The 16798-nt window shown below is 39.6% G+C and overlaps 1 protein-coding gene and 1 long non-coding RNA gene across 7 annotated transcripts in view; one reads left to right on the top strand and one right to left on the bottom strand.

The window, feature by feature from the left end:
* Positions 1-16798, top strand: part of RYR2 (ryanodine receptor 2) — a 727531-nt gene that overhangs the window by 691690 nt on the left and 19043 nt on the right. For all 6 annotated transcript variants that reach the window (XM_050950348.1, XM_050950346.1, XM_050950344.1 and 3 more), the window contains 3 exons: positions 4367-4427; positions 6516-6662; positions 11755-11889. In XM_050950348.1, the coding sequence (XP_050806305.1) occupies positions 4367-4427; positions 6516-6662; positions 11755-11889 (343 nt within the window). The remainder of the gene's footprint in view (positions 1-4366; positions 4428-6515; positions 6663-11754; positions 11890-16798) is intronic.
* LOC127049568 (uncharacterized) overlaps positions 1-16798 on the bottom strand; it is an 838950-nt gene that overhangs the window by 814151 nt on the left and 8001 nt on the right. The gene's annotated exons all lie outside the window — the stretch shown is intronic.

Below are 16798 nucleotides of genomic sequence, written 5' to 3'. Positions count from 1 at the left end.
CTCTATTCAGGAAATTAGATATCAGGATAAACAACATAAATGTTAACTTTTCTGGGAGAAATTACAGACTCTAAAGTAAATTCTGCTTTCCTTCAGCAAGATAACTTGAGAGCTTAAGAAAAGTCATTGTCAAGGCAGTCATTGTCTAGGAGGAATAGTCAGATCTTAAATAACAGTATGTGTTCTGATGGCCTTCCTGTATCCTTGTCACCCCTTTTGTGAAGCTAAGAATGCAGTACCTACAGGCATACCTACATTGTATATTGCTGTATCATCTTCACTCAGTGAAGAAAGTTTATTCATAAATACATTGTCCTCAAATGGTGGTGGTACCTTTTGGTTCTACTGTTCTCGTATTTTCATCCAGTTTAGGGGTGGAGTGTCACCCTGCAGCTCATGGTCTGGAAACTACAAGAGACCAGGTTGTATATCAGTTGAACAGCTTTTGGCTCTTAGATTTTATATTTCAACTATGAAAGGAAAAAAGATCACATCCCAACAGACAAACTGCAATACGTTATTTTGATCAGTCAAGATAGGGCCCAGCTCTTCTCCTCTGCAGGGGGTCAAGTCTTGTAGTTTTGAAGGATATATTGAAAACAATGGTGCAGATTTAATGGAGTTGCTCAGGATTTCACCAGGGTAAATGGCAGCAGAATTTAGCCTAATACTCTTCCGTTTCTGCCTCACTGTACTAAGGCGCAGAGTACTCTCAGGCAGTCATCTGAATTGAAGGACTCAAGACCCAAAATAACTAGTCCACAGAGGAATATATTTTTCCCTCCAGGTAGTCATCTAAAGCTATCTGCTTCTAGGCCAGTGTCAGAAGTACTGTTCAAGGATGCTCTCAAACCCATAGGAGTGCAACCATTGCTTATTCTTTTTGAATGTTTCAGACAACAAATGTGCATTCAAGTATGACAGACACTTGAGATCTCATTAAGCAGTTTGAAGGTGATCAGATACAAAGACTCTGTAATTTGCTTGTCTTGGGGAGAAAATGTTACATTATACGAAACTTTTCTAGCCAAGAAGGCTATTGAACACAATGTGAACTTAGCCAATAATATTCCAAGGGGAATTAATAACCATCCAAGTTTGTCCTTTTGATTTGCATCTGCAATAGCATGCCCTGTGTAACTTTTATATGATAACATTCTACTAATTTTCTCAACTGTATCAAGTAATATGCAGACTTGAAATAAATAGGGTAACGAGATGATATGGAAAACAAATTGCTATGGGTATGAAGATAAGTAATAACACAGTCTTTAAAAAACATTAATACCAGTTGTACTTTGCTTAAAAACATTGATTTTCACATGATTTTGAGTACTGTGCACTGGATATGTAGTATATAGGTGGGGAAACTGAATCACAGATAGGTCAGTGAACTTGCTTATGACCACGCACCAAATCAGTAGTAAAATGGGGGTTAGGACTCAAATACTCTTAGTCCCCATGTATGGCCTACTAGGCTATACTTCTCTCTGTGTAAAAACTATTTCTATTTCTGTCAGCAGAGTTTGTTTATTAAAAACCCAGTGGTGCCACTTCTCACAGTGAGCAATCCTATGGAAATCAATGGGTGTTTGCATGTGGTAAGATACTAAATGAGTGTTAATACAGTATATGATTTACTGTATCATCTAAACCATTTCTCTGGTAGAGTAAAATTTATATAGTGAAAAATATGTGTTATAATAGTAGTGTGAGAATGAGTGCAAAGGACAAATTTTCCACTAATCCAAACAACCACCAACTTTACAATTCCTCTGTGTTAAGTAAACTGGCATTTTTATAAGTAAAATCAACTTAATCACAATTAAAATATGTTGTGAGTTCCTTTGGACAGAGACTGTTGCCCTAATTCTGATCACACTTAACACAGGTTTCATATCCTTGTTACTTCATTAACTTTTGTGGGCTAACTACTGATTTATACCAGTGCACATAAGATAGAACTTGGTCTTCTGCCTTTTTATTGACCTGTAAATCTCCTTGTAGACTTATGGTGCTATATAAATAAATGCTAATGGCGGTTCAACTGATTTGATGGCAAAATCTTCTCTGACTGGTAAACATTTAAACAAAGCAGAGAGATTTTTTTATTTTTAGTGGGTTGTTCTGTCCATGAAATTGACAATCTAACAAAACCTACTCTAACCTTGGGAAGCCTGGGTTTAAGCCTTGAGTAGATTACTTTATGTTAGTGGCCTTAGGTAAACTCTCATAAGCACCTATCAGAGAACCACTACACAATTTGAGATGACAAGGGCACTACACCTGTCTACACTATACCTAACACTAATCATTGTTATTTGCTCTTTATTTGAAGGAGCACTTAGTTCATTCATAATTCCATGAGGGAAGGTGGATAATATTTTAATATAATTATCTATGTTATAATTGTTCACAAAGTCCCCAATCAGAATAGGGTCTATTTGTGCTAAACACTTCACAGACAGCTCAAATAGTTTCCACTCCATAAAGATAAAGAACCAAGAAGTGTCTCAACATGTAACAGGGCTTAATGTCCAAGCAAACAGCCACGGTGATGACTTGTTAGTTCCTTGTCTCTCCTATTTTAAAAAAAATAGTTTATTTGTATTATGAAAAATGTAGCTTTAAGTTTTGGGATCTTTTGTGGTGAAGAAGCATCAGGGTTGAGATGAAGAGATTGTTGGAGTAAGAAGTAAGAATCAATCTGAGGGGAAAGAATGAGAGAAAGAGAAAGCATAGTGGTCACGGGAAAGTGATGCTGGGCCACTGAAGGGTTGAATGGTAGAAGGACAGCATGAGAGGGGATGGATCACTTGATGATTACCTCTGCTGTTCATTCCCTCTGAAGTACCTGGCAGGATACTGGGCTAGATGGACCCAGTATGGCCATTCTCATGAAGATGGCCAGGAACTGGTAGCAATACAGCAAATGAGTAAATGCTGAAGAGTGTATATACAATAATTTTTACTGGTAATAGAATGCTAATTGTAAATGACAACCCTAAAACTGAAATCAATGAAGGAACTGTTGCCTAATTCCTTTCCTCATAGCTTCGGTTGCCTTAAGAGACCAGAGAGTGGAGAGTAATGGGAATCTGGGCTGGCCAGTGGAACTGACTGGCCTGATAGAGAAGCTACATGCTGTAGCCCTTAAAGTGGTGCATAATAGTTTGTGTGATGCTGTCACAGAGTCACCGGGCGATGCTCTGGAACAGCTCCCCACAAAGCCAGTCAGGACTTTGGGGAGCCTCCTCTCCCTTGGAGCAGACTTGTTCAGGGCAAGAAGCTCACACATCTTCACCTCCTGGGTCTCTCCTTGGAGCATTCAGCATCCTCTGCCCCTCCGTGTGCTTCCCACAGCAAGCCCACCCAGGCAGGGTCCTGGGGAAGCCACAGAGTCCTGCACCCCCACTTTGCAGTCAGACGTGACTCTCAGCCAGCCAGTAAAACAGAGGTTTATTTGATGACAGGAACAGGGTCTAAAACAGAGCTTGTAGATACAGCAAACCAGACCCCTTGGCCGGGTCCATTCTGGGGGGCAGTGAGCCAGACCCCCACGTCTGTCCTCAGCCAGCTCCAGACTAACAACCCCTTCCAGCCCCTCCTCTCTGCTCAGCTCCTTTCCTGGGCCAGGAGGTCACCTGATCTCTTTGTCTCCAACACCTTCAGCTGGCACCTTTGCAGAGGAGGGGCCCAGGCCATCAGTTGCTAGGAGACAAAGTGTCAGGCATTTAGGTGCACTCGCCCTTTGCTCTGCCAGATACTTAAGAACTGCCATGGGGACACTGAGGCACCAAGACAGTATTCAGAGAAAACATTAAGAACATTCCCAGTTCGTCACAGATGCTCTGTGTACTGAGGAACTCCTAGAGGCATTGTGCTTCTCTGAGACAGTTTCTGTTATGCTTCTCTGGCAGGCATGGAGCTCCACACTGCTCCCAGTGCAGGGCTATGCCAGAATGGCACAGTCTAATCCATAGAGGGTTGACATTCATTTTGTTGCTACTGTTAAACATACTAAATTTGCTCTCCATGATTAAACCCTCTCATCTCCCTCCCTCACCAATTTCCCAGCTTCATTTCTACTATCTTTATAACCCTTTCTTTCAATAGCCCTCATCCCTGGTTTCAGTAGGACAAAGACACATGAGATTTGTTTATCTAAACATTTTCCTGCTTCTATTTCAGATAGGAACATCCCACAGTAACAGCATGTTCTCTATATGAATTCTACTATTCCTTCCAACTTTAGGAGAAACAGGACAATTGTAGCTTATTATACCTACAGGATAATGTACTTATGGTAGAATGGATGATGTGTGATTTCTTACTGAGCTTTTATATGAATCTCCTTTTTTTGCAGACTAAATTCCATTGACGTAAAGTATCAGATGTGGAAATTAGGAGTTGTTTTCACTGATAATGTAAGTTCATTTTACTACATGTATAATAAAATAAAACAGAGCTCTAAGCATGAGGGATTGGTTGAAATGTATGAGGTCTGATTACTTTTGTATGCTACTGATAACAATTTACTAACCTGATACGGGAGGTAATACTGCTTTTTAATCCTGCCCTATGAACTTGGACAGGAAGCCAAACTCCCTTCTCAGTTACACATGTAAAAATCTGCAGGAACTTCCTTGACTTCAGTAGAGTTCAGTTGGGTCTTTCTCTGAGTTGTTTTTGTGTACCTCAGTTGTGTACAGCAACTTGCAACAATTTGTGTGTGATGTTTTGTGAAAATAAGAAGAGTGAATCTGAATTATTTTAGTGTGGGTATCAACTTTAATCACAATTTCTCATGCAAGGCTTAGATCTATTTCCATTTTATATGTGTAGCCACTGAGAATTACTAGAACAAGTACAGACAGCAATAGCTGATTTCAGTGGAGCTACTCTGGATTTACACTAGTGTATCTGGAAGTAGGATTTGGCACAGAATATGATTTATTAACTCTACTCCTCTTCACTTCCATGTTAAAATAATATCCAACCTTTCAGTATACCAGACCTCCAAATTATATCCTGTCACAGTGTGAGCATGACCTTTGAGGGTTAGGGATCAGCCTCCCCCATGCCAGGCCTAGTCACCTCCCCAGATGAAGGGAATGAATGCAAAGGATGGGGAACTGGTGACTAAGAAGCAGGCCTGTTGGGTCTGGGGTTGGGGTGGGAGCTTACTGGGAAAGGGAAGGTGACAGTTCTCCTGCGATCCCAGGCTTAAGAACCTGCAGGGAACAAGAGACCACTTATGTAAGAGGGGTGCATAGGACTGTGAGCCTGAAGGGAGAAGGAAGCTCTGAATAAGGACTGGAAAGACTTTTGAGTCAAGAAGGAGGGTTATATGGATGCTGAAGTCCATCATAAATTGAAAGAACTAAATGAGCCCAGAGAAGAGGGCTGGACGGTTTGGAGTGTTATTTTATGGTAATAAACCACATTCTGAAAGGGGAACAGTACTGTGAAAAAAACAGATGTGGTGGTTTGTTTGATGTGAAATTGAAGGTGAACCAAAGCAGTGGCATGACCAGTGCTGGATTGGAGGTAAGCCTGCCTATGCGTCCATTTTCTTGTATGTTTCTCATACTTTTTCTTACCTCTTTTGCTAACTATGAAAGATATTTCTTCCCTCAGACTCCATCTATTTCTCTTGTTGAATGCTAAGGTGAAATTATAATCCTGATCATTTCAGAGCAAAATGCTGTGATCTCAATCATGGTTGGGTTGTGGAGTTATAAACTCTAATTCCCTCATAAATATCTGTAACAACAGCATTCAGAATAGCAATAAAACCCCGACAAACCAATACTTATTTTATAAATATCCACGTGTTTTCAAGCCTGTTCTAAGGTTAGTCCTTCTTTAATAGCAGAGATCCAAACATTAAAGCTATGTGGGAAGTGATTTTCTTGTCCCATAACAATTCTCAGGTTACTGAAAAAATGGCCTGTCCCAAATTGGGATGAAAAGCAAAAATCTCAAAATTTTTGCAAACTGAAAATCCATAAATAAATAAATGGTTCATGTCAATCACATCTTTTTGTTTTGATAATTTTAAAATATTTCATTTCTCTTTGAACCATTTTAATTTTTTCTATATTTTCTTTACTATAATTTGATTTTTTATATGAAAAATAATTTGAAATCAGAAGAGCAATTTTTTTTTATTGGAGAATATTGAAACTGTTAGAAGAATTTTGAAATTCACTTCAAAAAAATTTCAAGTTGAAATATTTGTCAAAACTTACTCTTCCTTGTGGTTAGGTTTGAGTTTTGACAAATTGGCATTTTCGACAAAAAACATTTTGTCGGCAAACTCCTAACCAGCTCTAGCAAGCATTGCTGTAGTAAACCACCACACCTGAATACCCAACAGAAAGACAAGATTGAGCTCTAATATAATTCTCTCTTTTACTTTGCGACTAAGGTAAGACTGGTTATTAACTCAAAGGCTGTAGATTTCATTTCCTGTTTTCCTAATGCAATTCTCTCTCTTTTTTTTCTGATAGTCTTTCCTTTATCTAGCCTGGTATATGACTATGTCAATCCTTGGCCATTACAACAACTTTTTCTTTGCTGCTCATCTCCTTGACATTGCAATGGGATTCAAGACACTTCGAACTATTCTGTCATCAGTAACCCACAATGGCAAACAGGTATCAAGCTTCATTTCCCTCTCCCTTTTTTGCTAAAGGAATGCACAGTTAGGTTCATCCCATGCCTGAATTCAAACGGACTAGGGGAAACTTTTCTCAAGGATTGAAAGGAGAAATGTTCTTTCATTGCAAAGTTTAGTCTTGTATTGATAAGGAAGCTGGGCTGGAGGATAATCATGATATCCGACGTTATATTTCAGACATATATTGAAGAAAATAACCAAGTTTTACTGTCAATTTAGTTCTGTTATAGCAGCATTCCTGTGCTTCAAGGTTGAAAGTCTAAGCAGTGCAAAAGGCCCACACAAGCACTTACTTCAGGACAAATACAGGTCATCCTCTGGGTGCAGACACCCTCCTAGCAACTCAATTGATGCTGTTCTGCTACACAAGTCGGGATAGGATAGGATTTGGGAGCTTGCTCTGCAGTGCCACCCTGTGTGCCACCATGCTAGGGGTGAAGCAGAGAGAGGGCCAGAGGATCTGCTGCTACATGGATCCTTCCATTATGCCTCCCTGTGCAGAGGGTGTGTTGGAACTCCAGTGGCTACTACAGTCTGAGCTGTATTAATAGCCACAGAATGGCGATGTATATACTGGTAGCCTTCTTTTCCTCTCCAGCTATGGATATATCGAGCTCTGAGCTAAATTAAACAGGTTGTGGGGCTGGGCTGAAACTTTATACTTTAATGCAGAGTTTAAGCATGGCTTATTCTTTACATAAGAGCCTTTGAGTTTGGGTTAATTTCACCTACAATGCAAATGAGGATTAAAGATCCTGATAAATTAGTCACGGTTTTTTGTTGTTGTTTGTTTTTGTTGTTGTTGTTGACAAAACACAACACTGTTCAAGTTGGCTAGATGTGATTTGGACCACAGCAATGTAAACCACAAAAACAGCATTCCATGATTTTGCTGTTAGTAACTAGTAACTCATCAGCTGGCAGACTGCAGTTTGCATCACAAAAATTTCAATTTAAACTAGATCTATCTGACTCCAATGTAATTGTTGAGTGATTTGTAGAAATGGACTACTATGCTTTATTTTAGCAAATTAATGCAAACGAAATGTGAGTCTTTAGCAAGCTCTTCATCTGTGTGAATGAGTGTGATGTGAGTAGCTATTAGATGCAAGGTGAATCCTGCCCTCAGCTATGTTGTCCATATCACCAATTGTACAGGGACTGCTTATAGTCTAAATTATGCAGTGAGGCACCACCCCCCCCCCCATATTGAAGGGCAAGAGAGAGTCCTGCTTATTCGCACACATTGACAAGCTATTAATCAGGTTTCTTATCTAAAAAAGAGATTTTCAGACTCTACTCTATAGTGCTCACCAAGTCTGTCTGCAGAGCTAAATATTTTGAGAGTGAAGCAATAGGGTTCTTGGGATATTGGGAGGGGAAGTTCCTCAACAGAATTAGAAGGTTGGAGAACGCTGACCTGGAAATGCTGCTTTAATTGGGAAAAGATGGATAAAATTCAAGTACTCCTAATCAGAGACTGTATATACAGAATATTGGATGGTAGTAAAGTGATATTAAGGACTGAACTGAGAATATTTCATTCTTTTATATGAAGTTGTCAGATTAAAAGTTTTAAGCCATTTTCCAGTTGACTTTTCCAGGACTTCCCTTGCAATTTCCATTTTCCAGGACTTCCCTCGCCATAGTTGTTTGGGATACGTAGTGAAAAAACTTTTTTCTGCCTCTCATCTCAGATTTGTTGTTCTAGGAAACTTGTGTGGCAAAACTATCTATTTGCCTGATCTGTGTACAGTTATGTAGGCCCCATGTGTGTTAGGCTCTATGTGGTTGAAACATGAAGGAAATATAAGGGAATATGTTTTAAGGCAAAGGCAAGAGTGGCCACACCAAATCTCTGCTTTGTCTTTCTGGAGTCTCTCAAATATTTGTAGGACAGTGGATTGTCCCCACTGTGTTTCCATTCCATTATCTGTGCAGGGGATGGTTAACACTCTCAGTAGCCTCTACAACTTCAGTTAAATGCGTTTCAACAAACGTTTAAACAAGTGTTTTAAACACATTTTCATAGCAGCTATAGTGGCTGCTGTGAGTTGAAATCTCTCCCTGACAGATGACTATCCAGTAGGACACTTTGAAGCAACCTTCCAAAAGGACAAGTTATTTACTGTAATGTTTGAACAAGTGCCTAGAGCACTGGAGATGTGCTTTTTAAAAGTGTAACTAAATAAATTAGTTTGGTTTGTATAGTAGAAATTGTGAGTCTCACACAGATATACAAGCCGACCTACTGCAGCCTTTGCTCTTAGAATAATAAAATAGAGTGTGAGCATGAATAAAATGAAATGACACTATACCTTAGCTTCTGGTGGGGAACTTATAATTGTGTTGCCATTATATTGCAGCTCTTTAGGCCCTGATAGTGAAGTCAAATCTGTGTGGGCAAAAGAGTGCTCATACAGATACTACTGAAGAGCTGAGGTCTTAAAGTTACGTCCTGGAAAGTAACAACCCCTACAGGCTCATGGACATACATTGTACGTACCTCTGCTGTAAAATCAGCATAGATAACATCAAGTTGCTGTTTTTAAAAAATACATGGGACAGGACATGCACAGAGATGTGGCATTTAAGATAGGAAAATGAATGCAAGGGATTGATACCCTTTGCTATCATTTAAGGAAGGCCCCATCCCAGTTAGCTAGTGAGTATAACTAGTGTACATAGAAAGTCAAATCCAGTACTCTGTCAATCCTGTTTAAATCAGGATTAGCCTGGTACAGGGCCGCCCAGAGGATTCAGGGGGCCTGGGGTCTTCGGCGGCGGGGGGTCCCCCCTTCGGCAGTAATGCGGCAGCGGGGAGTCCTTCCGCTCTGGGACCCGCCGCCGAAGTGCCCTGAAGACCTGCGCCGGGGGGGCCCCTGCCACCAAATTACCGCCGAAGACCCAGCTCTTTGGTGGCGGGTCCTGGGGCAGAAGGACCCCCCGCTGCAGGTCTTCGGGGCACTTCGGCAGTGGGTCCCAGAGCCGAAGGACCCCCTGCCACTGAAGTACCGCCAAAGAGCTGGAGCGGAAGAAACTCTGGGGGCCCAGGCCCTGCAAGAGTTTTCCAGGGCCCCCGGTGCGAGTGAAGGACCCCACTCCAGGGCCCCTGAAAAACTCTAGTGGGGGCCTCTGCGAGGCCTGGGGCCTGAGGCAAATTGCCCCCCTCTCTGGGCAGCCCTGGCCTGGTAACTGGAAGCACATTTTGGTCACACTCGATCAATGACTACTCATTGACATGATTACTAGACCTTAAAGTTTAACCTATTTGAAAAATTGCATGAATCTCTTTGCAGGGTCTAGAAAATTGCTTTTTAAAAGGTTGCAAACAATAATTTATATGTTAGAAAAGCAAACCCTGCTCTGGTTTCAACTTGAGAATTATAAACCAGTGCTAAGTTTTTTTCATTCACTATGACTCATATTTACCAAGGAAAGAACAATATATATTTGTTTGCCCATTATGATGACAACTAATGTTACAGAAAAAGTGTGATCTTTTACTTGCTTATCAAAAAAAAAAATAGTTGTTCTTGACCAGTGTGCAGGTAGAATTTTGCAAGGTTGATGCATGCATGTTTGGAGAGACTTGCAAAGCTGAGTTATGTGCACTTTAAGTTGTTCAAATTTTAGCTTTCCAGCCACATGTCCTTTTAAATGTTCAGATACTGTTGAGCAGATCTGTAGCTTTTACATGAAGCCTTTACAAGTTAAGTACATGGAATGTAAGGTGATATAGTATTTCATAAGTCAGGTAGTTATGAAAATTATTTGTTAAAATATTCATTCTTTTTGAATATTTGCTGCAGGATATTGTAATTCACTTCTAACTACTTTTCATCTGGCTCACGGCAATATTTTAATACTATAGCAATTGAAGACATGGGGGGATTTTTTGCCACTTATGAGAGGAGATATTATATTAATGTGCTGTTTTGTTAGGATCCCTCAAGTATAACTGAAACTGTCACTATAAAATTATCATCAAGCTAGATAGCAAACTTTTTAAATGCCACTTTTCTACACTACTCCAAGATGCACCAATTTTTGCAAGTTGGATCTGTGCAATTTGCTTCTGAAGTGTAGTTTTGCATCAAAGTGGAAGTACATGGAGATGAAGTAACACTTTCAAATAGTGGCATTGATTTACAGATTGATCAAAGCATACACTTAAATCTAATTGGTCAGTAAATCTAAAGCTGGGTTTAACGTCTAGACTCCAGAAAATTTTGTCTTCCATTCTAAATCTACATGCATTAAAAAATTTGCTCATTTAAAATTTCAAAAACAAAAGCAAAGATCTCGTATTTTCTACTGTTCCACGTATTTATTAAAAGCCAAGGAAATTAGAAGGTTCTGGAGGCTTTTTCTTATTTTGCAACATACTTGCTTTGTGACCTTGGGCAAGTCACTTAAGCTTTCTCCATCTCAGCTTCCCATTCTATGTAATGGGAATAATATTTAAAATCCATGGTAGGTAGGTATAAGGCTTACATCATTGATGTTCATAAAGTATTTTGAGATCCTTGGATAGAAGCTCAAAGTGAGTATCAGGCAAACTCAAAACCTACTGTATATACACAGAATTGACTTAGAAGCATTTTAATTTCCCAGATATTGGGTCTTTAATTTAATAATTGTTGCATTGGAATGTACTTGTGACCTGCACTGATATTATAAAAAGGAAATAGGAATGTATTTTTTAAGCTTACAGAATAGAAATATCTTCTTTTCTGTCTGTATGTAAGCACATATCGGTATGGATATGAATTTACATTTTTCTAATTTATATTTTTTTCTTTTGTTCAGAGTTCTAGAAACATTTTAACATTCATGAGCCAATTTAAATCCTCTAACATTGCATAAAATACACTGATATTTTGTTAAAATAGAACAAAAATTCTTTTTTAAAATTTAGATTCGGGAGGGAGAGAGAGATGGAAGTGAATAAAGTGAGTTTATCTTCACCGATAAATTTGTTATTTCTCTCTTTTCGCCAGCATATAAGAAAATTGCATTGCATGCTTTCATGGTGTTAATACATCCATCATATAATTCTCTTCTAGCTTGTGTTAACAGTGGGATTACTGGCAGTGGTAGTCTACTTGTACACAGTAGTGGCATTCAATTTTTTCCGTAAATTCTACAACAAGAGTGAAGATGGAGATATGCCAGATATGAAATGTGATGATATGCTAACAGTAAGTTTGTTTGCTTTTTGCTCATCTTTACTTAAGTTATTATTGTATTTCCTGTCCCCCCTCTCCTATTCATGCAACTGTTCCTGAATAATACCTATAGCCAGAAGGCTGGCTGTTCACAACAGGAAGATTATCAGTGAAGCATGAAGGAATAAAAAATATAATACAAACGTGCAGGAGTTAGAGAACGTGGCCACAAATGAGGTGAAATAAAGTGACATTAGTCTGTGCTATGATTTATCTGAGACTAAAAAAATCAAAGTCAGAAAGTTGTTTCACTGCATGAGGCTTGCACAAAAGTTGCATGAAAGTACTTCTGAATGCTGCAGTTTGACAGGCCATACAGAGAGTTGTGTGGTTATTCTAAACTGTTACCAATATTTTCAAAAATAGGAGCCTAAAGTTAGGGTTCTAAAACCTGCGTGTTTTTCAAAAGTGCTGGTAGGGGACCCCGGAAGACTTTGTCACGGCCAAGTTAGGGCTTTGCGCTTTCTCAAGGATAGGTTATTACCGGACACAGTATGCTTGCAGATGCTGCTTTTAACCGGTTAGAACTGCCCTGTGTGGGAAGCCCCGGTGTTTATGAGGAACTGCAGAAAGCCCCTGGCCATAGGCCAAGGGGGGCGGCCATTGCTAATGGAAAGCCCCAAATTGCATATGTATGTGCTGCTTTGCATATAATTAGCATAATGTTATAATTGCTGTGGGCCATTGGTCACGTATTCGGACTCCGTACCAGGCCGGGCTTTTCCGTGCGCTAGGTTCCCCATCCCAATGACAGCAACGCTTGGAGTCCCCATTGCGGGTGTGTCACTTAACCTTCATTAAAGCCAATTAAATCACCGTATGTGTGGGCCTTGTCCTTGCAGAGCATCCAGGCACGCAACAGTGCTGAATATCCAATGATTCCCACTAACCTCAATTGATTGATTAGATGTCTTCTGTTGACATTTCTGTCACTGGAAACTTTTCGGTGCTTGGTTGCCTGACAATTATTTATCCAATTTTTTTAAATTGCCATTTGAAAGGGTCTGTTAGTGTCAGGTTTTTCTGATTCAGAAGATGTTGCCTAGATCATTAAAAAATCTCAGGAGTGTAGGGACTTTCTGATGTATTTTTTACATATTATTTACCTCATTTCCTAACAACCAATACCATGTATTTTAAAAATCCTACTTATGAGACAAATTGTAAAAGAAAATAACATTACTAAAAACCCTTATAAAAATACTATGGTATTTTCCACAGTTGTTCACTTTCCTCCTTTGGCCTTTGCTTTGTAAGTCTCGAATTGCTATGCTGTGAACTATTTGTGAACAAAATATTTATAAGATCATTCCTGTTACTGTATATCACATTATGGCTCTTGGATTTATTATGCCTTTTCGTAGCACCTAGCTATTGGCGTTGGTGCATACTACAGGTATTTTATTAAGATGAAGTAGCCTTACACTCTCCACAGGATACTTCTTAAGAATCAATTTCTGCTCCTGGTTTCACTGGTTTAAACCTAGTGAAAACTATAGGAACAAAATTGACTTAGTGGAAATAATGCAGAGTTACACCAGTGCAAATCAGAGCAGAATTTGACTAGCTGTACAGCCATGACACACAGGGCCAGATTCTTCTATGTTATGCCAGTGTAATCCCACTGATTTCCATGGAGCTACTACTGATTTACAAGAGTGCAAGATCAGAATTTGGTCCATAGTACCTGTCAGCTTTCTCTGTGTTTTAAAGTCCATTTGATGTGAAATACATTAGGAATACTCATTAGGAAATGGAAGGGTTTTCTTTTTGGCTTTAGCATGTTTGTAAATTAGTCAGTAGAGAACATCCACTTGCAAGTATAATCACCATAGCTGACAGTACAATATCTCCTTGGCACTTTTGTAGCTTGACATAATTAATTCCATTTTGAATTTCCAACTGATTTCAGAGAGAAATGAAATAATTGCATTTCAGAATCCTCTGATCCAGTCGAGAGTGGAGGTTGTAGGGATGGGAAGAAGGCAAGGCAAGATGCAATGAATGGACACTTTCTTTATAAAGATAAATCAAAGGAATAAAGATAAACTACTAATGGGATAGATTGTGGCCTGTGCTACAGGGCCACACTGGGATTCAAGGGCAAGTAAGAAACTGCTTGGCCTTCCCAGAACTTGGGTCTAGATGTATAGCAGTAAACAGTACTATGGACTTGATGCTCCTATGACCATATAAGTGGGTGGGGAGAGGTGGGAAATGGCTGGAACACTGACTTCACCTCTCCTAATGCACAGGTCAATGCAACTAAACTGGAAGTGCTATGGGGTTGTCATCTGCAAGTGGAAAGTGCCAGAGGCAAAGCAGGAATGACGGAAGGAAACATGACTTTCTCAGGCCTGATGTCTTTACTGTGCTGGTCTTTCTTCAGCACCGCATGCACCATTTATACAGGGAAGACTGCAAAAACACAATCTGGTGCCTCAAGTAGCAGTCCATCACAAAAGAAAAAAAACATTCCATCCCAATCCTGCCAAGAAAAACCCCAACAACATAATTCTGGACCTAATTTAGTTTAAAAGGAGGCAGAGTTTGTTGCTCTTCTACAGTAGTATGTCCAAGTTACAAATGGAGCTTCAGATTGGGAAAGCCCTAATGTTCAAGGGTATTCCATTTGTCTGAAATATTGTTCAATTTGTAGAGTGGCTCCTAGTTTTCTTGCCACATTCGTTAATTGGATCAAATTAAGAATGTTTTTAAGATGTGTGTTGAGATTACATTTCTAATTATAGCAACATGGAGATGTGATGTGATCCTATTCTGATCATAGTACAAAGGAGGGGAAAGTGTAAAACAAACCAAAGAATGAAAAATCCAAAGAGTGAAAAAAACTCTGATTTGGAACAATTTGTGTAAGATGGCATGACACATGTAAGCCTATTATTTAGTGACAGAAGAGAGTAATGAGTCAATAAACCCCCCCAAACCAAAAAGCTATCAAAACCCTGCTCTGCACATACAATTTCCTCCCTGAGGGGAGAATGAGAAAGAAATTGAACCACATGTGACAGATGTTAGTGACATTGTTTAATGCACGACTGGAAGGCTCTCAGATACTAAGATGACAAGGGTGGTATATGAACCTGAACAGAATAGATTTCTTTCTTCCCCATTCCTTGCAGACTACTCCCTTATCAAAGTCTGAAGAAAATATCAAAAGTCATCTAGTAGGGAATTTATATCCCTTTATGAATTAATAGAAATCCCCACATTAATACAAATTAATAGAAAGCTCACAATGCTTTCTGGTTCTGAAAGGTGTGAAAAAAAATACAGTAATTGCCTTTAATTGCAGCTTCTTCCACTGCCCTTAATCAGAAAGGGTCAGATTCTGCTACCCTTATGTATGTTGAGTAGGAACTTACTCTGCATATAGCCCCTCGATCTAAATGTGACTACTCCTGAAGCAAAATAATACTCAGTCGGAGCGATGGTCACAGAATCAGGCATGAAATCCCTCTGCTGGATCTTTTGCACACAGCTAGCTATGGTCTTTACTTGCCTATGTACATTTGGGGCTGCACAGTGCAGAATTCCATATACTTCTTCTACCTCCTCTCACTGTTGCCCCTTCCTCTGGACCAAAATGAATTAATATCAATGTGTTACATCCTGATTTGCTTTTCAAAGATGCAGGATTTTAATCCAGATTTCTCATTCTTAAAACTTGCATTTTGTTCTCTTAAAGTGTGATTTGTACTCTAACAAATTCTTATGTAAGTGACACATTTGGGGTTCCGTATTTATTATGTATCACCGATTTGATAACCCATTTACTCAATTTACAAATAAAAATGACCACCCCCTGTCAGGGTTCCCTCCCCACTCTGAACTTTAGGGTACATGAAGACCTCCTAAGCTTATTTCTACCAGCTTAGGTTAAAAACTCCCAAGGCACAATTTACCTTGGATTAAGTTATGCTGCCACCACCAAGTGATTTAAACAAACATTTAGGGAGGGCGACTTGGAGCCCTACCTTCCCCAAATATCCCCCCAAACCCCTACACCCCCTTTCCTGTGCAGGCTTGAGAATAATCCCCTCACCAGTTGGTACAGGTGAACAGAGACCCAAACCCTTGGATCTTAAAACAATGAAAAATCAATCAGGTTCTTAAAAGAAGAATTTTAGTTAAAGAAAAGGTAATCACCTCTGTAAAATCCGGATGGTAAATACTTTACAGAATAACAAAAAACTCAAGAACATAGAGGATCTCCCCTCTAGGCAAAACCTTAAAGTACAAAACCAGGGATAAACCTCCCTCCTCCTACTTTTATTTTGGCTTGTGATTTCCTTTGTAGGCTAACGCATTCCTTCGCTAGTACTTACTGATACTAATGGAGTTGGATTGCTTGCTTTCTTGATCTGTCTCTAGCAAGCACACAGAACAGACAGACAAAGCCTCCCCCCCAACCCCCCAGATCTGAAAGTATCTTGTCCCCTTATTGGTGCTTTTGGTCAGATGTCAGCTAGGTTACCTGAACTTCTTAACCCTTTATAGGTAAAAGAGAAATTACTAACCCCTTACAGGGTAAAGAGAGATGTTATGCTACCCTTAGCTATATGTTTATGACACCCCCTCTAAAACTCAACCTGGGCTCTGAAAAGACATGCTTTCTCTTTCTAACACAGCCTTATCAGCAGCAATAACAATCCTGCAGGAGAGACAGTGCCTTCTGTACTACCTATACAAGCCTCTGAAAGGTCTTGTGCAAGTATAACTGAGAACATCATTCGCACTGTAGAATCATCATGACTTGTGAAGTTGTGGAAAGGAAAAGAGCCCAGCTTGATCCTAAGATCCCAGAGTGGGGCTGTAGGGTTGAGAGTCAGAAAAAAATATTTTAACTCTTAAACTGAGCACA

This window comes from Gopherus flavomarginatus, chromosome 4, assembly GCF_025201925.1.
Source record: "Gopherus flavomarginatus isolate rGopFla2 chromosome 4, rGopFla2.mat.asm, whole genome shotgun sequence".
Classification (NCBI taxonomy): domain Eukaryota; kingdom Metazoa; phylum Chordata; order Testudines; family Testudinidae; genus Gopherus; species Gopherus flavomarginatus.
This window is presented reverse-complemented; position numbering and strand designations above follow the sequence as displayed.